Below are 24,393 nucleotides of genomic sequence, written 5' to 3'. Positions count from 1 at the left end.
TGTTGTGGCACCTGTGAGCTACTCCGCGATGTCGCCACAGTCACCTGGCGTGCCGCAAAGACCGTTGACCGATGCCACGATGATCCTGCGCCGCGAGAACGACGCACTCACGAATGTCCTTCACGTGCCCTTGATCAAACGAAACGAAGTAAGAGAAAAAGCCCCTGATAAGGGGCTTCCGGTTCTCTAACTCTAACTTTGTTGCGCGAGGGTAGGTGTCCAGGCCAGCAATACGCCTATTCTGCGCCACGAGTGTTTGATAGCGGTTATGGGAACACTTTATCCAGAAAATTGATCGTCCACTGTTACACGATGTTACGCCAAAGCGCGTGGCTTGACCTGCCTTTAACTGTCTACCGGCACAAACTTCCTGACAGCGAATTTACGTTTCGATTCTGGTTTGGTGATTAACGATTGGATATTTTATTTTTGCAATGCACGCCTAGTGCCTTACAAGCTGCACTATCTACACCCTAGATTGGACACTGACCAAAGTCTGATGTGCTGGCAGCCTCACGAACCGACGCGCACTGATGCTCACCCGTCTTCTGCTCGCCAACTCGTCTATCTAACCGAGCGACGTTTTATGAGCAAGGGGAAAGGACCGATGAGAGCACTCTCTACTCTCCCGCCTGTCTCGATGGAGTACCCGCGGTGGGCGTCGATCTCTCACACGATCACTTTGTGTGGGTTTGACTTCGGTTGCTTGCATCTTATCGCGATTGTTAGTGCATCCCTCTCCGCCGTAAGTTGTGTGTGTGACGAATGTGACTTTTAAAGATGCGTCGTTTCTCTTTACCTCCGTCTGTTGGCGACACTTTGATGATCGTCGTTCCCGGGCTAAGTGTTGGTGAATTGCTGTTTGCGCATCTGCTGGATGCGTTGTGGGTTCGAGGTGGCGTAGATGGACAGGGGTTTACAACTATCAGCTCGCAGAGCATTTACCTTAATTTGGGCCGCAACGTAAGGTTTGTGGCCACAATCATAGCTTCAAACAACAAGCAAAACTTATACGTAACTCAGCATTACCATGACGGCATAATACTTCTTTCAAAGTTGTCAGAGACGAGTCCTATCAATCTTCAACTCCAGAGACGAGCTCTAGACATAAACTCAATCTAAATGCTTAACTAAATCACAAATCTCAATAAATGTACCAGCGACTCCTGGCAAATTTTATATCGTACCAGCTGAATTCTGGCAAATTGTCTCTGACTTCTAGCTTCTCATGACTAATCGCCGCCATGGCAGACATTCAACTTAATCCTAAATAGTTATTGGGCTAAACTAAGTGGATTAAACATTTAACGAGAAACTATATTAGTGTTGGATAGTTTGGTTGGCTTTAATTGTTATCTTGGGCTAGGGGCAAGAAGCATTTCCTCAACTCTAATCGTCATGAGCCCATGTTAGGAGTTTTACCGCGCCCCGGGTCACGTTACTTTCAGTGGATGATTTTCATGACGACCCCCTAAAGATAACTAATGTTGGTGTTTCCTTTTGGATTCTGTAGAGTATCTCTGGATTTCGCTTTAGTGCTACTATCACCAATCCAGGCAGGTGAAGATCTTCCGCTTCGCGTATTTCTCCTCGGGGAGGTTTGTGGCTGGTGCTGCCCATAGCTTGTGGTCGAAGTTGGGAGGTAGACTTAATGTTGTTGTTGCTCGCCGAACTCGCCTGCACGATTTGTCTCGATCGGCTAACGGATTTGCCACAGAGTGGGTGTTTTGTTGGTTGTCCTCAGGCTTTCCTGTCTTCATAGCTTTTTCATCTTTGTCGTTGTCTCTTCAGGTTGAATTTCTCTCGATGCTCCGGTGTTGATTAATAATCCGTTTTAATGTCCTTTGCGTGATATTGGCCCTTTTTGCCAGTCATGACATCTTCTACTTCGTACAGGTTCACGCCTAGAATCTTCCTGATGACTGCTGGCTTGAACTTGGGTTTCAGCTTCTGATTTACGTTATTCGCCTTTGACGATATCTCAAATGTACGCCGCCAAACTACGTCTCCTTCCTTGTATGCCACCAATCGCTTTCTTAAATCGTAACGCCTTTTGGACCTTTCGTGGTTCTCTTTTATCCGTTGTACAATGAAATTCTGGATTCTTCGGATTCCTGCCAATCGTCTATCTTGAGCCTTTTTGACTTCTTCATTTGTGTTCATGTCCTGCAATTGATATTGCTCCGCGTGCAGGATCAAGTCTCTGCCGAAGTTCGCGTAATGCGGACAGACTCCCGTGACCTCGTGCTTAGCGGTGTTTATGGCCGCTGATATCGATGGTAGGTGTTCATCCCAGTTTCGATGGTCGTCATCAATAAGGGAACGGATGCAGGTTATTAGGACCCGGTTGACCCGTTCGGCGTTATTGACCATGGGGCAATAAAATGCCGTTCTCATGTGTTCGATGTTGTGACGAGCTAGCATTGAGCGAAAGACTGCTGATTGGAATTGTTTTCCGTTGTCCGAAAGAACGATTCGCGGGTAGGAGAACTTCAAAAAAACTTCATTTTCCAAGAACTCCACCGTTTTTGCCGAGTCTGCTGTGCGCATTGGATGTATGATTACATATTTCGTCACCCAGTCTACCACAACCAACATTGTTGTGTTTCCTTGTTTTGAGCGAGTGAAAGGGCCCACAAAGTCTATAGAGACCAACTCCCAAGGCAGCTTTGCTGGCTTGCTTGCTCCCATTTGCGGCATTAGTGTTGAATTCGAAGCTTTGCTGGCTTTACAGGTATCACAGCTCCGTACATAATCGTAAATGTCGTCTTGCATCTTCGGCCAGTAAAAATTTGATTTAACCTTCTGCAGCGTTTTGTAAATTCCCAGATGAGCTGCTGCTGGTAAGTCGTGGAAACGATGCATGATTTCCCTGCGTTTTTCCTGTGGAACCACCTTTCGCCATTGATGAATGAGAGCTCCTGTTTCGTCCGTGCTTCTACAATTTTTGTATAGCTCATTATTTAATACACGAAACTCCGAATAGCAGTCCGGATTCTTACACACTCGCTCGACAATTTGTTTGTACCACTTGTCAGTCGTACTTCCTGTAGTGTACCTCACCATGCTGATGATCCTTGATAAGGCGTCCGGTACAACGTTTATTGAACCCTTCCGGTATTTGATTTCAAAATCAAAGGCGTTGAGTCGCAACAGCCAGCGACTCATTAATGCTGTGGGATTTTTCAAAGATTTCAGATAACTTAGTGCAGCATGGTCACAGTAGACTGTAAACTTCACGCCTTCGATGTACCCTCTGAATTTTTCTATTCCTCTTATCACCGCTAGACATTCTCTTTCTGTTACCGAGTATTTCCGCTCCGACGACGACAGCTTCTGTGAGAAATAGCAGACCGGGTGCTCCTGTCCCTCAACTTCTTGTGTTAGCACAGCTCCGATGGCTACGTCACTTGCGTCGCACGCTACACTGAACGGTCTGGAGTAGTCAGGCATGATTAGCACCGGGGCTGAGACCAGTGCTGATTTGAGTTTTAAAAATGCCTCCTCTGCTCGGCTTGTCCAGTGGAACTTGATTTTTGTTTTTGTCAATTCGGTTAGCGGTGCAGCGACTTCAGCAAAGTCCGCAATGAAGCGTCTATACCAGTTGCACAATCCTAGGAAGCGTTGCACGTCCTTTCGACAATCAGGTACTGGAAATTTAACGATGCATTCGATTTTATCATTATCAACTTGCCAGCCCTTCTCGTTCAGCACGTACCCCAGATATTTGATTTCTTTCCTGCAGAATTTCGACTTATCTGGCGATATCGTGAGCTTTGCGGCTCGGAGTCTACGCGCTACTTCTTCCAATACTTCCAAATGTTCTGCGAACGTTCGTGAGCATATTACAATGTCGTCGAGATAGTGGAAAACAAATGGCTCCATGTCTGCAAACAGATGCGTCATGACTCTGGAAAGAGCTTGGCTGGCAGTACAAAGTCCAAATGGCACGACCTTAAATTGAAAGTGCCCTCTGGACGGCACGGTGAAAGCCGTTAACGGTCTCGATGTTGGGTGTAGAGGTAGTTGCCAGAATGCGTCCTTCAGATCGATCGTGGAGATGTATGAGCATCCCCCAAGGTTACCTATGATCGCAGAAATTTGTGGGATCGGATAACCTTCATTCACCATCACCGAGTTCAAATAACGTGCATCCAGGCATACGCGAAGTTTTCCTGTTTTCTTTTTTACTGCCACCAGTGGGTTGTTCCATGGTGAGAATACGGCTTCTTCAATCACGTCCATTGCAATCATCCTGTCGATTTCTCTTTTGACTTCTTGTAACACGTACTGTGACATTGGGTAGTATTTTTGTTTTTTGGGTATCGTGTTTCCTACATCGATACGGTGCTCATAGATATTTGTCCTACCCAGTGTGCCATCGCTTGCTTTCGGAAACCGTGCTACCACCTCGTTCAATGATCTGCGCTCTTCCGGTAAAAGATCTTTCATTGGCTCGTTCCCATCTGTTCTTATGTCTTCTTCTGTTGTCCTGGCCTGCATTGTGCAACATATCGGCTTTACGCCGAATTTGTTCCAAAAATCCATGCCTAGAACTGTACAATCCGGAATCGACGGAACAAGTTGAATTGATATCGTTTCGTGTTTATTGTTGTAGGCTATTGGTAGCCTTACATAACTGCTGATGTGGTGATGCGTACCATCCGCTGTCATTATGCTGCCTCGTGTCGTCTCTTCCTTTAAACTTAGCTCTTCCGCCAATTTCGCGTTGTTTCCTCCAAGTAAGGAGCAATTTGCGCCGCTGTCCAGTAATGCCGTGAGCTCTCGTCCCAGAACGCTGATGATTGCATGTGGCCTGTTGTCCATGCCGGGGTTAATTATGATGGTATTGAAGTGTTGAAAGTGGAAGTTTTCGGAGGGTTCTGTTGGTCGCAGCGGAGAATCATTCCCCCTTATTGTTGGTTCCCCGCCTGTTGGTTTCCCGCTTCCGTGCGGCACGTGAAGCAACTCCGCAGAGAATAACCTTTCCTTCCACAGCGGTAACAAAATAGAACGGCTTGAGGCTTCGGGCAATCCATGAAGCGATGTCCTTCTTCGTCGCAGTTCCAACATGTCATGGTTTGGCGGATGTTGTTCTCCCTAGGTTGCTGAAGTTCATTTTGGTTTGTCTCTGGCTGACATTGTTGAAGCCATGCTGGCTGTTGATGTTCTGGAGTCCATATTTGTTGGCGCAGCGGAGCCTGACGCTGCTGCGTCGCCTGCATCGAATGACCAGGGTGGGACTGTACTTCGTCTTGTCGCCATCCGTCCTGCTGTTGTCTTACATTTGATTGTTGGCTTGAACGCCATCGTTGATGGTGGCCCACTTGGATTTGGTTTTGTGTGGTGGATGCTGTTGACTGTCGTCCTGCAAGGTAATGACCCTGATTCTGCGATGAATTACTATTTGTTTTCGAAGATCTTCGGTCGAATTGGCCTTTTAGAGCATTAACCTGCTGCACAAGGTGGTCCATTTTCGTCTGCAAATCCTCTTCTTCGTCGTAACCGGCGCCTTCTTCAGCATTTGTAGAGTATTGCATCGTGGATGGAACATCATTCCTCTCGGTGCGTTCCAATACATTCACCCTTGAATACCTTGGAGGTTGCGATTGGAGGGAGGGCTTCGCAGGGTTACCTGGAGTTGCAAAATTCGGTTCTAGTAGAGAGTTGTGCGGGACTGGGATTCTTCGTTGTCGATTTAGCAGCATCCTGGTTTCGTCGTAACTTGTGCACACCTCGACCATTTCTTGAAGATCTCTCGGTCGCGCTGCCGTAACAATCGCTGCGTAGTCCGCGTTCATGTTCTTCTTAACTATGAAAAATTTCTCCTCTTCTGACATCGGTGGTGATATGAAACGGAAAAGCGCTGCAATGTCTCGGTAATACTTAGCGAACGATTCATTTTGTCCCTGGAAACGGAAACTGGCTTCCAGTCGAAGTATCTGTGCGTACCCACTCGGTAGAAATTCTCTTCGAATCTGATCTTTAAAGGCCTGCCATGAGTGCAACCAACGCTGGGAGAGGGCTCGAGCATACCAATCTAGAGCGTCGTCTTGTAGGAGATGCTTGATGGAAGATAGTAGTGTTTCGTCGCTCATACCTTCGGATTTGGCGAATGTTTCAACCCTGTCTAGAAAAATGTTTAATGTCGTAGTGTCCTTTTCTCCTCTGAACTTAAATGGCCAGTTGTGTACTGCTTTTGTCCAACGTCGTTCTTCTGCTCGTTCTGTAGCCGGTGCTCTCGTGAGTTGTTCCCTCCGTGCTAGACGTTCCACCAAATCTGCATACAGGCTCGCGTTATTGGTGATGATGTTTCTAAATGTTAAGTCGTTGTTGACATTCGTGTAATACTGGTTGTTGCTGACATTATGCCGAGATTCAGCTGCGTCCTGTTCTGCGCTATCGGTTGTTCTTCCTCTGCCGCTTGTGTTAGGATGAAGATCTTGTAGTCCTCTTACCGCTAGGCCTCTTCCCCGATGGATTCCTAGAGGGGAACTGGTTGCTGATAGGTGTGGGTGATACGTTTCTCTAACATTCGTGTTGTGTGGTGTCTGGTTGTTGTTTCTTTCTTGAATTAGGTCCTCCCTTGGCGGCACGTCGTTAGCGCTTCCTTCTTCGTGTTGCCACTCATTGTGTGTTCCTATTGCCGCAGTGTTTCTATCGTCTAGTGTAGAACTGTTGATACCCAAGCGTGAGTATGCACCACACATGTTGGGGTGCTCAGGCTGCTGCACAGGTTGTTCTTTGTTACATGCTGCTGCCGTTTCGCCTGAAGAAATTGTGTTCACTACACTTTCACTACGATCCAATCGCTTCCCAAACCTCGCAATGGCACTTTCTACTTCTTCCAGTAGCACTTTGACAAGTGAGCACAATGTTTCCTTCGTGCTCATAAAGGTAGACAGAGGCTGAATCAATTCCAGTCTATTACGATAATGAAGAAGTCGCGAACGTAATTGCATTATGACAAAAGAGTCTTTAATTAGTATTGCTTCATCTACCAACTTCTGAATCTCCTTGATCTTTGTTTGACATGTTTCTATGTTAGTAGTTGAGCTCATTACGTGATCTGAACTACTATGTATGGGTTCTTGTAGCGTGTCTTCTTTCGCTATCAAGTCCTTCAACTTCAGTACTTTGTTTCTGTGTGTTGAAGGTCCGAGATTTACTACGAAGCGAAGAGCTAGTTCGTAGTCTATCTCTTCATTCGATAAATGCGTCAAATCCATCGCGATTTGCTAAACAGATTAAGAACACACCAAGCCAACTAAGCTGCAATCGAGCTAAATAAACTATCCAAAACAAAATTAAAAGCCGTGGCAAAAAAAAAGCTAATGCTGTGTGGGATATTCAGTTGGGCGCCAGTGAAACATAAGGTCTGCCGGGAAGTATTGAACCCGATCAATCCCGAGTAGCTGAAGGGAAATGCGCACAAATAACTGAATCCAAAGCAATGTTGTTTGAAATTTTACATTATTTATTTCCCACTTTTCTTCCCCATCCTTCCTTCCTCCATTTCCTGCCCTTCACTTTCCTGATTCCTGCTTCCTTTATCTTTGCCTTATATCTAATATAACATTACTCACGTTGAGTCACGCACCCCGAACCCCGTTGGCCTCGGCGCCGCCACCGTCACCGCCTTAATCGACTTGAACGGTCTGTGCGTAGGTGCAATTGCACTGGGGATTTTCTTCTGCACGCCGCATGCTCGACGCGAGTGTCATCAGCGTACCAAAGCTCGTCAGCTCTGGCTTGTTGTGGCACCTGTGAGCTACTCCGCGATGTCGCCACAGTCACCTGGCGTGCCGCAAAGACCGTTGACCGATGCCACGATGATCCTGCGCCGCGAGAACGACGCACTCACGAATGTCCTTCACGTGCCCTTGATCAAACGAAACGAAGTAAGAGAAAAAGCCCCTGATAAGGGGCTTCCGGTTCTCTAACTCTAACTTTGTTGCGCGAGGGTAGGTGTCCAGGCCAGCAATACGCCTATTCTGCGCCACGAGTGTTTGATAGCGGTTATGGGAACACTTTATCCAGAAAATTGATCGTCCACTGTTACACGATGTTACGCCAAAGCGCGTGGCTTGACCTGCCTTTAACTGTCTACCGGCACAAACTTCCTGACAGCGAATTTACGTTTCGATTCTGGTTTGGTGATTAACGATTGGATATTTTATTTTTGCAATGCACGCCTAGTGCCTTACAAGCTGCACTATCTACACCCTAGATTGGACACTGACCAAAGTCTGATGTGCTGGCAGCCTCACGAACCGACGCGCACTGATGCTCACCCGTCTTCTGCTCGCCAACTCGTCTATCTAACCGAGCGACGTTTTATGAGCAAGGGGAAAGGACCGATGAGAGCACTCTCTACTCTCCCGCCTGTCTCGATGGAGTACCCGCGGTGGGCGTCGATCTCTCACACGATCACTTTGTGTGGGTTTGACTTCGGTTGCTTGCATCTTATCGCGATTGTTAGTGCATCCCTCTCCGCCGTAAGTTGTGTGTGTGACGAATGTGACTTTTAAAGATGCGTCGTTTCTCTTTACCTCCGTCTGTTGGCGACACTTTGATGATCGTCGTTCCCGGGCTAAGTGTTGGTGAATTGCTGTTTGCGCATCTGCTGGATGCGTTGTGGGTTCGAGGTGGCGTAGATGGACAGGGGTTTACAACTATCAGCTCGCAGAGCATTTACCTTAATTTGGGCCGCAACGTAAGGTTTTTGGCCACAATCATAACTTCAAACAACAAGCAAAACGTATACGTAACACTCCGCGGTTAACCATTTCACGGTGTACCAGTTCGCGGTCTACCATTTCGCGTTCAGTATCATATCGCGGTATAACATTTCGCGGTTTATATTATTTGGCGGTATACCATTCCGCGGTTAGTACTATTCCGCGGTGAAACTTTTCGCGGTCAATACCAATTTGCAGGTTTAATTTTACTAATGTTACAAGTAGTTAAATAATGTGTTCTTTAACTTTGTAAAGCCTCAAATTCACCAAATTATTATGTAAAGTGAATAATCATTGAGTTTACACCAGACTCATATAAATTCAAATCCCAACAAAAAAAATGTTTTGAAGCAAAACATATTTGCAAATACGACTACCGCCACCGCACCGGGAGTGACAATGGGTCTGGGGGTGAGAATGGGTCATCGCTTTCGCCGACAGTCAGGAGGTCGAAGAGCAAAATCGTCTAAAAAGGTCTCTTATCTTTTAATCTTCTTGCCCTCAGATGCATTCAATCCAATCTACAAGCATTCTAAGTGGTTGAAACAGTGACCCATTTTCACCCCACTTGACCCATTGTCACCCCGATGACGGTATGCAAAGAATGCGAAACAACACACTTTGCCTTATACCGGGCAAATGCAAACATTTAAAGAAAGTAAAACATAACATTTTGCTTTATACCGGGCAAATGCAAACATTTGAAGAAAGCAAAACAACAGATTTTTCGTTATACCGGGCAAATGCAAACATTTGAAGAAAGCAAAACAACACACTTTGCCTTATACCGGGCAAATGCAAATATTTAAAGAAGGCAAAACATCACAATTTGCCTTATACCAAGCAAATGCGAACATTTAAAGAAGACGAAACAGCACATATTGTCTTATACCGGGCAAATGCGAACATTTGAAGAAGACAGCACATGATATTTAGCCTAATACCGGCTAACATTTAAGGAAGATACTTTTTATGAATAATTTTCTGTCATTCCTTCTTCTGAATTCTACCAGAATACCATAGCCTTTTAAGGTATTAAGACAGCGACCTTTATCATATGATATAGTGTATCTTGATGACAAAGTTCACACATCTAATATCGACAATAATGTATACTGCCCGTAACCGCATAGTTGTCCCATCTTTGCTGGGTTTCCTATTCATATGGGACAGTTATGCGATTACAGGCAGTATATGTCTTTTGAAAATAACATAAAATAATGCGTAAAAGAAAAGAGAAAAATACTTGAAAGGGAAACGCAATGAAAGAAACGGCCATATAAAGAAGAGAAAATTAATAGTTGGTAGAAAAGAATGGCAAACTCTTAAAAATACAAAAAAAAAGTTAAAATGATAAGCTAAGCTTGAATACCGCGAAACGGAGCACCGCGAAATTGTAAACCGCGAAATAATATATACCGCGAAACGGAATACCGCCAAATTGTATAAACCGCGAAACAGATTACCGCCAAATGATACAGACCGCGAAATGGTACACCGCGAAATGGTTAACCGCGGAATGTTTTACCGCGAAATGTCGGACAACCGTAAATATCACGTGACATCTCTAATTGAAAATGAGGAATTCCAGTACTGGTTATAACTGTGGAAATGTCTGCAGGTCGCGAAAAAATTATAGAGTAAAACAATGTCCTATGTATATTGAAAAAATAATATAATGATTATATACATACCGAATCAGTACTTTGCGCTCCAGCTGATGTGGCGGATGGACTCAAAGCTGATGCATTTGTTCCTGGTAAGTTGTGTATTGCTAAGTTATTGCTATCCTTCAAATCGTCGATGCAAGGAAGACGGTACGCTGTTGGTGGTAATCTTGGCTTTTTCTCCAATGCATGTCCCGTGTCCGGCGGTTTTTTGTACAATGGATTGGTAAATAACGCGATATCTTTGTCGCTGAACTGTTCACCCCAGTCCCATACAGGCCTCAGAATAATGTGGTCATTCAGTTGAGCAATCTGCCTTTCAGTCTCCGAGTTGAACTGGAAAGTATCGAATATGGGAAGGAACACTGAGTCCCACAAACTTGTGAGGAATGTTTCGGAAAACTCAAACTCTTCCGGAAACTGCTGCAGCAACTGCCACACACAGTCCAAAAACAGTAGAAAGAGCGGACTACGTTCGATTGAGTTTCCATTATAGATATGCCCCATACGTTCACTGAATGGATGACCTAAATTAACCCATTCCTTCTGAATTAGTGTCTGAAAACCGCTCATAGTTCGGAAACTATTATCGAGCAACAATTGCACCAGACTTGAAATGACGCTACACATATCCCGACCGCTGATTTCCTGCAATACCACGGTGCGACCGCTTATCAACATTTTAGCAGCTTCTACCGATTGCTTCAGGCACACCGAAACATACAAAAGCCAATAGGTTTTATCGAGCAGCGAATAGAACCTGGAATCTTGTTGCTGAAATGAAAGACAATAATTAAATTATTTTTGCTCATTAGACTAACTTGCATTATGTTAATAACCATGAACTCTCGGTCATTCTCTGGTATGCATAACTTTCGCAGATTGAGGTAACTCAGGTTCACGTCTTGAATACTGGGTAATAGTTTGGTGAGCTCCATTAAATGTATAGGCTTCTTTGACGGGTCACATCTGCGTACGTGTTCTAGCATCGCGTTTTCGATAGTAGCACTGGCAATCTCAGGATTCAGTTCTGCCATTCGTACCAGAGCAGCATTTTTAATACTCCAAACCTGCAATAAGATCAAATAAGATGGGAAGCTTTATCACTATGCACTAGTTTTATTCAATCATCTAATTTTACCCATATAGCGCAGCGACAATTCCTGAAGCTCTTGGAATTATTGAGGTATTCTATATCCGACAAATGCTTAGGTATTACATAATGCATGGGAAGAGTGCTTTTAACCTCCATGTTATCCTTAGAGAACACTCTCCAGCCGGCCTCTCCCCCACATCGCTGCAATTCGTTGTCCCAGTCGCATTTTTTATTAAACATGCAAACTGATCGGCTCGAATTATAATACTTCTCTCTGAAACAGAACAATCATGTAATCGAATGGTAATTCAAAAAGCGAGCTATTTTGACTCGTACTTGTAGTTGTAGAGGAACAGCAGACTATGTTTGGCAGGAAAAGCAAATTTCACCAGTGCGTCAGCGACATACTTTCCTTTGCCTAACCCAGCTTTTCTAAATCCGAATGTAAATATTCTAAAGTTCTGTAAAGAAATATTCAAATGAGTAAGTTCAATGTCTAATGGACAAAAATGGTGAGATATAATTCATGAATTCTAAACTATAGTATCTATTTAAATGTATAAAATTTAGAGCAACAAGCATAGCGATGTGCAACTATGGACCGAGCAGAAACAAGCCACGTCGGCTTTACCCTGGTAATAATATTCAACTCAACACTTTTACCTGTCCCATGTTTTATTAGAGAAAAGCACCATCACCGCTATCAGGTAATACTTACTTTACAAACGATTTTTATGATTTCAATCTTACTGCTGTTTTTCGTCTGCGGGTTCACCACGCGTTTTTTCTTGTCCGTTACTTGGTATATTTTATCAATGTTCAGCAAAGATACGTCGTATTTACCAAGGAATGTGTTTCTCTGGTAGGCTGAAAGCTGCAATGAAAGATGTTTCGTCGTAGTGGATGAGTGTTAAAATCTCACCTTATTTACCTCTTCAGAATCGCTTTCAATGCACAAAAAGGAAAGGCGGAAGTTAGTAATAATGAGAGCTCCCTCCTTCTCGTCTATATATTTATTATCTTTGATACAATGGGTTGTGTACATGCATACATTGTTTACTCGGGCAGCTTCAAGTTCACCTTTAAGATGAAAAAAATGGCATTTACTATGGAAATGAAATAATAGATTTAAACTTGCCTGATAAGAATTTTAATTGTAGTCCGTCCGAAGAGAAACTATCGTTGAAGCCCTGTTGAAATGAAATGTTTTAGTTTTTTCTTCATATTAGTCAGCGGTGTAAATGTTTTCATCGTATATATATATTTTAATTCTTATTTTTATGTATGTTTTCGAAAATAACTTTTTTCGCTGCCATCGCAAGTATCGCTTTTCTATCAGCGAGCAACGCCAAGCTGACACGTTCATTAACCTAGGATAGCATAGCATAGGGGATTGCACACATCGTGGGAGGGGTACAATGCTTAACTGAGCAATTTACTGTATATTTTCGCAAATTGATCCTATACAGAAGCAGTTGTTGCCGGATTTAGCCGAAAGGGGGCCCCGGAGCCCACAGTTTGTGGGGGCCCCAAAATATACAAAAAAGGTTAGTTTTGGTAATAACTGTAGGGGCCCGGGGCCGCGAACCAAACACCCCCCCCCCCCCTAAAACTGGTCCTGGTTGTATACCTGACCACGTCCTCACAATCACGGAAGGAAGGAAAGAAATGTTCAAAATCTACTAGTGAAGATGGAGGGAACCCATACTACCTTCATAGATGTCTCGGGAAGGAAATTTTGTATTAGGTAGTAGGTTGGGTAAATAATAAGGAACTCTATTCAATAATATAGAGCGTACCGTCAAACGGGGTGACTTGCAACACTTTGGTTTTTTACAAGTTTTTGTTTTTGCCTTTCTCGTATACTAAGTATACGGTAAAGGCTATATGATCGCTCCAAAAACAAACTTTTTATAGAAGGCCCGGAGACCCATAGTGTTATATACCAATCGACTCAGTTCGACGAATCGAGGTGATGTCTGTGTGTGTGTGTGTGTGTGTGTGTGTGTGTGTGTGTGTGTGTGTGTGTGTGTGTGTGTGTGTGTGTGTGTGTGTGTGTGTGTGTGTGTGTGTGTGTGTATGTGTGTGTGTGTGTGTGTGCGCAAAACTACTCAAAAAATGTCACTCATTTTTCTGGCACTTATCTTTAACCGATTTGCTCGCAACAAGTTGCATTCGACGCAGAATCCTGTCCCATTGTTTCTTATTTGAAATTGGCCAGATCGAACTATGGGATCAGAAGTTATGGCCAAAATACAAATTTATACGAAAAAATCGCGTAAGAAATGTCACTCATTTTTCGGGCACTTATCCTCAACCGATTTGCTCGCAACAAGTTGTATGAAATTGGCCAGATCGGACTATGGGATCGAAAGTTATGGCCAAAATACAAATTCATACGAAAAAATCGCGAAAAAAATGTCACTCATTTTTTGGGCACTTATCCTCAACCGATTTGCTCGCAACAAGTTGTATTCGACGCAAAATCCTGTCTCATTGTTTCCTATTTGAAATTGGCCATATCGGACTATGGTATCGAAAGTTATGGCCAAAATACAAATTCATACGAAAAAATCGCGTAAGAAATGTCACTCATTTTTCGGGCACTTATCCTCAACCGATTTGCTCGCAACCAGTGTTGTTGAAGAGCGAAAAAATCGCAAAAGAAAAACGAATTCCACTCGGTCGAGTAGCAGCGACTAGCGAAGAATTCATTTTGCCTTTCTTGCGTTCTATTCTTTAGCAGGCGAATGAATGCTGAAAACGAACGTTGGTGTGGTTCATTCTTCATTTTTTCGTTTCCCTTTGCGACTGTCTAATGACTTTGGCTCGCCCGAAGATGCGTATCCTGTTTGCCGTGCGGCTTGCTCTTCGCGAAGAATCATAATTCTACTCGCATCGAATGCAAGAATCGCATTGGTGGCAAAGACTATCTGAGACTGAGACATGATGTAAACACTTTCTAGCAGATATTTGTTTATGTTTACATTTTGCTTATTTTATGCTAGTATTGCCGGATAGAGTTAAAATATGTATGTAAACGGTAGGTTTCAGAATGTAATCGATATATTGAGACTTAGCGTTTTAATAAAACATTTATATGACGTAGCATGATCGGGATTTTGGCAGGAAAAAAGAAAATCATTTCATATCAATTCATGCTATGCTCAGTTACGCAGTTGAGTTGAGGGATATCCGATACGATTTGCAATTAATTAAATCTGCTAAACAGAAGCTTTTTCGTTGACGCTTGGTGCATTTTTTCAGAAACTCGAACACATGCCATAGCGTTATAAATGACGTTATTCGGGATCGTGTTTAATGCATATTTTGTGATCAAGAATGTTTACATGGATTTTAAAATTTGCGCGGCACGTTACGTTACACCGTCTTAACTGTAATTAATCAAATGTGTTTGAATATGGGCGCTACATGGTAAATGATTAAGATGTGTCAGTGTAGACATGTGGAATTATCTTAATAAAATGCTAAATAGGAAAGCGCAAATTTGATGTGAAAATTGAATATTTTCAACAATTAAATAATTGTGTGACATCAAAAACGATTGAAAAGTTTTGATTAAAGCCAAAATCTGCAATTTTCACTTTCCCTTGATTTTTAACATACATGGGGCAAGTGGGACATATTTGAACATCATTTTTGATAGAGCCATTTTACCTGTTTTTAGATTGTTGTCTAGTGAAAAATTACTTCGACACTCATATATCATATGGATTTGAATCAAATGCAGTTGATATCGTTGGTTTAGTTGTTAAGAAGTAGTGTACAGTTGATTTACCAAATATGTATGTATTATACTTTCTGAAAATTATCCCCCTCATGGAAAAGGGCAATGGTTATAACTATGCAACATTTTCCGTTTACAGTGCAAACAATCTACTTATTCTACAATAGATCAACAGGTTTTGTCTTGTGTTTTGTTATTTTTAAACTTCGCATCAGATTAACAGATTTTAACATAAATAAAGTGCTTAAGACATAAATTGGCTATTTCGTTCTATTACAAATTTACAACACCGCCTGAATAAAAACGTTCCTTTTGAGGTTCTAATTTATGTAATAATTTGTGTTAAACTGAGGAACATTCATTCGTAAAGTGAACAAAGATTTGCTTATCTCTTCCATCTAACACATTCGGTAAGAAAGTAAGGTAATGTAAAGCCAGACAACAGACAATTAAACTGTAAACCGGCTGTTATCTTGATTTTATATCTGCTAACATTGTAATCCCTTTCTTTTACGAAAAACAAAAGTCTGACAAGCAATAAACCTCCATCCATGATCTGAAATACTACAATTCAGAAATTACATGAGCATTATATCTGCATTTTTCAAATTAGTTTCGTTCGACAGTATAGAGCAGAATAGGTCCCACTTGCCCCGTTTGAAGGGGTAAGTGGGTCCCACAGGTAAATTTATTTAAGTCACTACCAATATTTTTGTAACTGAATAAATGGCTTACAACACGTCTACACTTCAACAACGGAAGCATATAATGATGTATCCGTGGTAAATGTTCTGAAATACACTGTTTTCTAAGTATGCTTTTGCGATTTTGCTGAACTAGCGTTTTTTTAGGTCCCACTTGCCCCGGGGTACCTTACTTAATTTCGGTGATTTTTCTATAACAAAATAAGTCGGGACCGATTTGCGATTTGGGCGTAACTTATTTTGTAAACAAACTTTGTCGAATTCCTGTTATAGCAATCATTTCCTGCGAAAAGTACGGTATGTATCCCACAGAATAAGCTTTACTCTGTAAGGATAAAAACGCTTGCATTCTACAAAATCCGTAAAACATTATTTGTTTACAAAACAAGTTACGCCCATTGGCGTAACTAAAGGGTGGCCTGGCCCTCCCCCCAGAATATTTGAAAAGTGAATTCTTAAATAGTAAGTTTTCATGTATTACAAACATATTTCATCATTCCTTATTGCATCGTATGTTTTCTATGATCAATTTTTCGGCAAAGTATTGAATTTGTCTTTGCAAAATGTCAAGTGCAAGTCATACAATTTTCACAGATTTTTCATTTGAATTTTCATACAGATTTTTCAGATATTCAATGCCAATCACTTTCATTGCCAGTATGTGTTAGCAATGTGTGACAACATTCTGGTGTATTAATTGTACCAAGTTCAAAAACCAGATTGTTTGAAGAATTATACATTCCTGTTCTGACTTCCATCTACGATTAGATTTAAACGAAGCTGGAACATGTTTTTTGGGCTAGAACTTAATAAACAATAATCGTGACTGTCTACACATATTCTTGGCCCCATGATTGTATGCTCCTAAATCCAACCAATGGGAGTTAAAACGATATTTCTTTTGTAAACCTTTCCAAAATAGAGATTAGAATCAATTGAAAAACAGGCCAAGTTCCAGTTGGAATGTAGAGCCATTGAAGAACAAAGAGAATATGCCATAAAACAGTTAATCAAATTCTCATAAAGTTCTTTTTTTGGAGAATGTCCGTACAAGTCCAGATGATATGTTTTCGATGTTCAACGAAACTCGGCCTCTTAACTTAAAAGATATGCCTGTCCCAGTCTTATTACTGAGAACGGAGAACGTAGATCTGAACAGATACAAAGTTGTGGAATACGGAAGAATAGTTCATTTGTTTGAGAAACTGCATAAGTCCATTTTACACTATTTTGAGAAAACAACAAAAAAATTTTTTTCGTGTTTTTTGCCAGAATACGTATTTTTGGACGAGGATTCAGAATATATAAAAATCTCATTTTGGCCAAAAATGTTACATATGCAGTTTCTCAAACAAACGGTTCAGTTCTTCTATAGACTAGTTGAATGGTGAGAGCTAAAGTTATAAAATAATTTAAAAAAATCGGTCTAGTTAAAAAGAAATAGTTGATTGATTCCAAGATTTGTTCATTTTAGAGTCCTTCTGAATTCCCACTTACTATGCGTAATTACAGGAATTTTTAACTCTTTCGAAAACCTATTAGAATTTCCAACAGAATATTGTAGTTCCTATTAAAAACCGAAATGAGTTTGGATCTGAATTCTTCCGGATCTAAATGTTTCCAGAATAAAAAACAAAGAAATAATTGACAAAAATCTCGCAGAATCTCAAACATGAGTGTAAATATAAGGATACTTTAAGTTGATTGTTTGTTTAGTCGTGTATGACACTTTGTGAAACCCCAATTTTTCAGTATGAAAATATTATGATCATAAACTCATAATAATGGAGATTGCATTTAAATTTCCTTATTATGGACCCCATAATATCAACAAATCATCTTCGTTTCTACGTTTATTACATGAGGGATTTTCTGGGCTCCTCGTCTCACAATGTAAGATTTTTTCTTTTAAATTATGTTTGTTTATTTATTATTTATATGGAGCGTGAGACAATAGAACTCCTCCTTTCCCCAACAGCCGTTACGTAATTAGGGCACGGCCATAGCAATCTTCAAAGTGCTCTAAAACATAAATAAAAATAACATAAACCAAACCTTGTGCATAAGTCATTACAAAAATAAATACGCTCAAACTAGATACTAGATACAATTAAAGGACATCCTGATTAAGAATCCTCAGTTTTCACCAAGCATTTATCTATAATAAGCACAATTAATATGAAAATTAGACACGTATTGATTCAATCACACCATTACTCCAATTTAATTGTTCGCATATTGAGTGATGTTAACAACATGAGCAGCAAAAGCACAAAAAGAACCTTGAAAGTCCATGCGTGCAGTGCTCTATATTGCCTCAAGAAATATCTCTCATCAGCTGGGGCCATGGCCCTCTTAGACCGGGACTCTAGTTACGCGTATGGTTACGCCCAAATCGCAAATCAATCCCGTTTACTAAATATACAAATTGTAGACAGACAAATAAGTTCAGAACAGATAGGCAAAATTTTGTCGAAATTCTAACAAGGCTTCTTCTTTTTCTTCAATGGCTCTACAATCTAACTGTAATTTAGCCTGCTCATAAACTTAGTATTAATTTAGCATTTCCACACCTATTAACACTCGAGCACGCGTAGTGTTGTAATTTGTACAATACATGTGGATTTTCAGCTGTCATTCTATATCTAAGTCAAATATCGACATGAAACCAACGTGTATTCCTCAAATCACTTACCTACAGCCAACAAAATGATTTTTGGTCTTTTTTGGCCATAATTGGGTGACCACAGGACAATTTACTGAATCGGCCTCCGGAAATGCGATGATACGGAGTGATAGTTGAAATTTTTTACCACCATGACCAGATATCTCGAAATTTATAAGGTTTAGAAAACTGGCATCTCCAACGAAGTTTTCTGGAAGGTAAAAACCTTCATGATAGAATTAAGTTAAGTTTGGTATTCATCCGCTTGGCAGCGCTAGTATATGAGTAATTATTTGTTAGGTGAGATATCTCGAAATCTGTGAGATTTAGAAAGTTAGTGTCTTATTTGTTGTTGTTCAAGTGGTAATACTCAATATGGAAGCAGTTATGGAATTTATCAGCTGTGCTGCGCTAAAGTATGAGGAATCACTTGTTGGGTTAGCTATTGCGAAATTTGTGGTCATAAGAGAGGTGACATCTTCAACAAAGTGGTTCGGTTGTTAAACCTAACGAGTGTTCGAAATATGTGTCTGTTCGGTATTTGAATCAAAACGGTACTAAAAATGTGTATGTTCACTGAAATTGTCACACTCTTCTGTTTTGGTAGATTAGTTAGTCATATTCTTCACGATAATAAATTTCTAAGATAGATATCAATAAGTAAGATTTGTTTGTATTTATAGAAAAAACCATAGCGGAAATGAACCCTGAAATTGCATAAAATGGGCTAAAAGGATTTTATTTTGCGACAAAATTTGGTTCATAATTCAATACGCATTGAGTGAAATCAGATCAAATCAAATTAAATCAGATGACAAAGTATTTTTTTTGTCGCCCAATAAAACTGTTACTCAAAAACATCTCAGCATATCTAAGAAAGTTTTAGACAACTTCTGCGGTTTATCAACAGGACACTGCCCAAATAAATATTATTTCAAACAACATGTTAAATTTTAGATGATACCTGTCGTTTTTGTGAAAGGGACATGGAAGATTCGGAACAATTATTTTGTACCTGTGAAGCACTAAGAAACACGCATTTTTTTGATAAAGAATTGATGCAACCGTCAGATGTATGAATGACTTCTCTAAGCAAGGCAATACATTTCATAAAATATGTTTTACCTTACTGGGATAACGTCTACAAGGTCATAGTGACATGACACATTGCAAGGCACACACATTAAAACAGGGACTGCCACAATAAGTCAATCAAATGCTCGCAGTGCAAAATGTACCCAACAGGGAAAAATTCGGCGGACCATAGGTCGTTGCGCCAAAAATTGTTTGTACTACTTTTACATGGCCGGGATTCTGCTAATACGCATCAAACGCCAATAAAAAATGGCAAATTTTTCGTCCAAGTTTTCATGCAAGAGATTCAATTCATCACAAACCATATCGGATATTCGTTAACCCCTTAAATAAGGATATCCTACAACAAATGTTCGCATGTACGTATTGATGTTAATTGAATTCAGTTTCCGTTTTATAAACTAAACATGTCAAGTCATTAAAATAACCACTTGATGCGGTTTGGCAGAATTCCGATCATATGTTACGTCCACCAAATTCACGCGACATTTAACAAAATTAGTCCGATACGGCTTCGCAATTGTTGGCACAAGGTACTAGTGAAATCAAAGTGAAACAACGAGAGCTAAGATTTGGAAAGTTGCTTGACTGAATCGTTTTAACATCTTCAGTCAAGCTGTAAAATGTAAAATGGGGAAACAATTAAAGTCTAATTTAAGTCAACTGAATTAATCAATAATTATTCAATGCTTATTAAAACTTAACATAAGCATTCAAACATCATTTAAATCACACTGAACGTTAAACAGCTTAGGCGCATATCGCCATCGCACGGGTGTGTAGGTATTGCGCTGGGTAAGGTAATGCGTAAGCATGCTGTTGTCCATTATGACTTCGACTTTGCAACAATCGCCGCGCTATGAAGCACACGAATGAACAGCGGAAAGAAGATCCAAACAACCATCGAGGGGCAAGTATTTGAGTTCATTCCTTTTGATGTTCTTGTTCACTCGCTGGTGTAATCATTCGCCGATTCGAATACCATTCGCAGCGAGTCGTTGGAAAAACGAATGTGGCTGAATGGTGAATCGCGAAGAGTCAAAGATTACCACTCGCGAAGAAGAGCCACAGCAACCCTGCTCGCAACAAGTTGCATTTAACACAGAGTCCTGTCCCATTGTTTCCTATTTGAAATTGGCCAGATCGGACTATGGGATCGAGAGTTATGGCCAAAATACAAATTCATTCGAAAAAATCGCGTAAAAAATGTCACTCATTTTACGGGCACTTATCCTCAACCGATTTGCTCGCAACAAGTTGTATTCGACGCAGAATCTTGTCCCATTGTACCTATTTGAAATTGGCCAGATCGGACTATGGGATCGAAAGTTATGGCCAAAATACAAATTCATACGAAAAAATCGCGTAAGAAATGTCACTCATTTTTCGGGCACTTATCCTCAACCGATTTGCTCGCAACAAGTTGCATTCGACGCAGAATCCTGTCCCGTTGTTTCCTATTGAAAATTGGCCATATCGGACTATGGGATCGAAAATTATACCATTTTTTATGGGAAAATCGCTAAAAAAATGTCACTCATTTTTCAGGCACTTTTCCTCAACCGATTTGCTCGCATTAAATTGCATTCGACGCAGAATGTCTCATTGTTTCTTATTGAAAATTGGCCAGATCGGACTATGGGCTTAGAAGTTATGGTAAAATTACTATTTATCGTGAAAAAGAGTTCAAAAAAGTCTAGCTCACTTTTTTAGCACTTAGACTTCATCTTAGACTTCATCACGTTCAACAAATCTGGTTGCAGTAACCATATTGTGACTGAATCCGGTCATATATAAGTTACTGTGATTGATGTGCAATATGTGTGCTTCTCATGTCGCTCGCAACAGATTGCATTCGACGCAGAATCTTGTCCCATTGTTTCCTATAGAAACTTGGCCGGATCGTACAATTGCGTCAAAAGTTATAGCGAAAATACTAATTTTAAAACTACAAAATAAAATGTCATTTTTTGCTCTTATGCTCATCCGATTTGTTTGCAACAAATTGCGTTTGGCGAGAATTTTTTTTATGCATATAAACAAATATGAAAAATGAGACCAATCCACATATTAGTGTTATTTTAGATTTTTCCAAACCTTTTGAACGAACGAGAAAGGCACCATCACCGCTAGGTGGATTAATCTGGGTTTTTTACAATAGAAATATACCTAAACATCGACCTGTGTCATCACGCATCCCTAGTTTACATAGTATTTGTTGTGCCTAGTTGGTATTTAGATGAAAACACAGAGACGACTCACTATACACATGTTCCATCGTTCATCTGTTTAACGGTGGATTCATTTTTTTGTAGGTGGTCGATGGCGCTTCCATCGGTTTTGCTTGTGTTTGACGTTTACTCACTATCGTCATCTGGTTGCCGCTTGTCCATCTACAGTGTATTAGCATTAGACGATAATATTTTCGTGACGATGATTTTGATTGCATTTTGTTAAAAGTGAGACGTCTGTTTCTCTGTGGTGAAAATATAACTCACTGTTGTTTTTTTTGTATTATTTTGTGAAACTGTTTCGTTAATTGAAAGTCGAACGTCGTAAATCGTAAGTTCGTGTAGCAAATTGAAAATAATTTAACCAAAATCGATCCCCTCTCCAGTTTCAGTACCTAATTAGGTATGCAATTCCGCAAAAACTATAAATTAATAAAAAAAATTGTTATAATTGTTTGCATATTTTATATCAACTTTTTTTTGAAATTTGTTCCCCTGCGGACTTGCAACAGCTGATACACGATAATTGTTTTTTCAAAAACAGCTGATTCAGTTTTTAAACTTTTTTTTCAAACTGGCATTGATTTTATGTTACATAATTCCTTTATCATTCCGCGAAACTACAAGAAACCTGCAGGAAGTCGGATGTATGCTAATTTTCCAAAGAAAACTTTGATGAAGGTAGCGGTAGAAGTTAAAAAACAAATTGTTTATCCGGGAAGTCGCTTGGCGGTACGATTTGTCCCTAACAACAATTTTACATTATCCTAATACAGAAAACAGTAAAACTAAGACTTGACGTGGTCAAACAGTGTTGAATCCCCAAGACGATCCAACACTTGTGGATGATCTAATACTTGCTGCGGAAATACCTTTTAAAATAATGATCTTAATATAATCGTGGTAATTTGGATGGCGGGAAAAGAAAGGAAAACCGTTTTAAAAACAACTATCCAGGGAAGGGTGATGGTGCACACCATTCATAAACCGACATAAAGCACTTTCAAACCGATGACTTAAAAATATCAATCTATCCGTTGAAATCGTAAAAAAAAATCGGTATGAGGGGAGGGGGAATCCCTCAAGTAAGGTTCCTGCATTGACAGTAGTGAAGAATGACCCAGGATGAAAAACTACTAAGATTAAATTGTTCTAAAACATGTTATGATTGAATTCGATGAAGTGTTGCAAGTCACCCCGCAGTAGGGGTGGCTTGCAAAACCCATCATTTTGATATTATTTTTATATTTTTATTATTGTTATATATATGATTATATGTCTAATCACTAATATTAAAAGTATCATGTACTAGCAGAATGAATAAATCCTTTTAATTTAGAATTATTGAGAGAGAAACTTGAGAAGTGTTGCAAGTCACCCCTTTTGACGGTATGTTAATAAAAATATATAATAAAAAATTATAAAAATATATTCACAAATTTACTTATACATCCGATTCTGTTTTTACACGGATTTTTTTTACACGGCCGTGTAAAAAAAATCCCATAAATTTTTTTTGCAAAGCTCTATTTTGCATGATTTGTCGAGAAATATTAAAACTTTTTTTACACGGATTTTTAAATTTTGAACTGAAAACTTTTTTTACACGGAACGCATTCCCCGTGTAAAAAAAGAATCGGGTGTAAACCGTTTAAACAATATTATTACTGAACGCGCAAAAGAAAAAAAATACCGGATTGCGCAAATGTTCCGCGTCCTATACTGCCGTTGTACGCATAACTGTCCCATGTATAGGGAATCTCAGCAAACATGGGACAAATATGCGTATGGCGGCAGTATACAAAGTAAGTTTAATCGTACAATATTATTTAGTCACCGACCGCACACTATTCAAACTCGAGTTTCACGACTATGCCGCGTCCTAATACAAACATGTCCAGTAGAGTGATTAAAATTTTGACTTTTTTGACCCCCCCCATGCTTAAACAATTCTCGGGTACTTTTTCAAAACGGCGTATGTCGCAAATTGTAAACAAACCCGTTTTTAACAACATATGGCATTGAATTCATCTAAAAATGTGTATATCTTCAAAGCTACATGAAAATGTGTTTTTAAAAATGTAAATAATTTTTTTTCAAAACGGTGTAACATCATTGCACATACACCGCTTAGCAGAAAATGTACTTTGAAAAGTTTTTTCGAACAACTATAGTTTAAATAAATAGTTTAAAACATGCGTCTGCTTGTACTTTTTCTTCATTGATTTCAAAATTAAGCATGTTGCTTGAATATTCTGATTTTCGTTAAGAAAAACATTTTACGTTGTTTTTCTGCAGCAAATGTTGTTACGTCGTGTTGTAAGTGTTGCAATTTTTTTGTCGCATGTGCGTGAAACGTTTCAACTTGACGCAACATTTCGACGTATCAACAATGCAGCGTAACATTTCGACGAAAGTAGCATGACCTCGGTCATGCTGACGTATC

General features: G+C 40.2%; 1 protein-coding gene across 1 annotated transcript in view; it reads right to left on the bottom strand.

Annotated features, from left to right (window-relative positions):
- Positions 1-24,393, bottom strand: part of LOC134227210 (myotubularin-related protein 10-B) — a 44,752-nt gene that overhangs the window by 8,785 nt on the left and 11,574 nt on the right. Inside the window, exons 3-9 of the mRNA XM_062708557.1 lie at positions 12,643-12,694; positions 12,436-12,584; positions 12,223-12,378; positions 11,841-11,965; positions 11,550-11,778; positions 11,248-11,478; positions 10,436-11,182 (exon numbers count right to left, since the gene is read on the bottom strand). Coding sequence (XP_062564541.1) covers positions 10,436-11,182; positions 11,248-11,478; positions 11,550-11,778; positions 11,841-11,965; positions 12,223-12,378; positions 12,436-12,584; positions 12,643-12,694 — 1,689 coding nt within the window. The remainder of the gene's footprint in view (positions 1-10,435; positions 11,183-11,247; positions 11,479-11,549; positions 11,779-11,840; positions 11,966-12,222; positions 12,379-12,435; positions 12,585-12,642; positions 12,695-24,393) is intronic.

This window comes from Armigeres subalbatus, chromosome 3 (assembly GCF_024139115.2).
Source record: "Armigeres subalbatus isolate Guangzhou_Male chromosome 3, GZ_Asu_2, whole genome shotgun sequence".
NCBI classification, from domain to species: domain Eukaryota; kingdom Metazoa; phylum Arthropoda; class Insecta; order Diptera; family Culicidae; genus Armigeres; species Armigeres subalbatus.
Note: the sequence above shows the minus strand (reverse complement) of the source record. Positions and strands in the feature narration are given on the sequence as shown.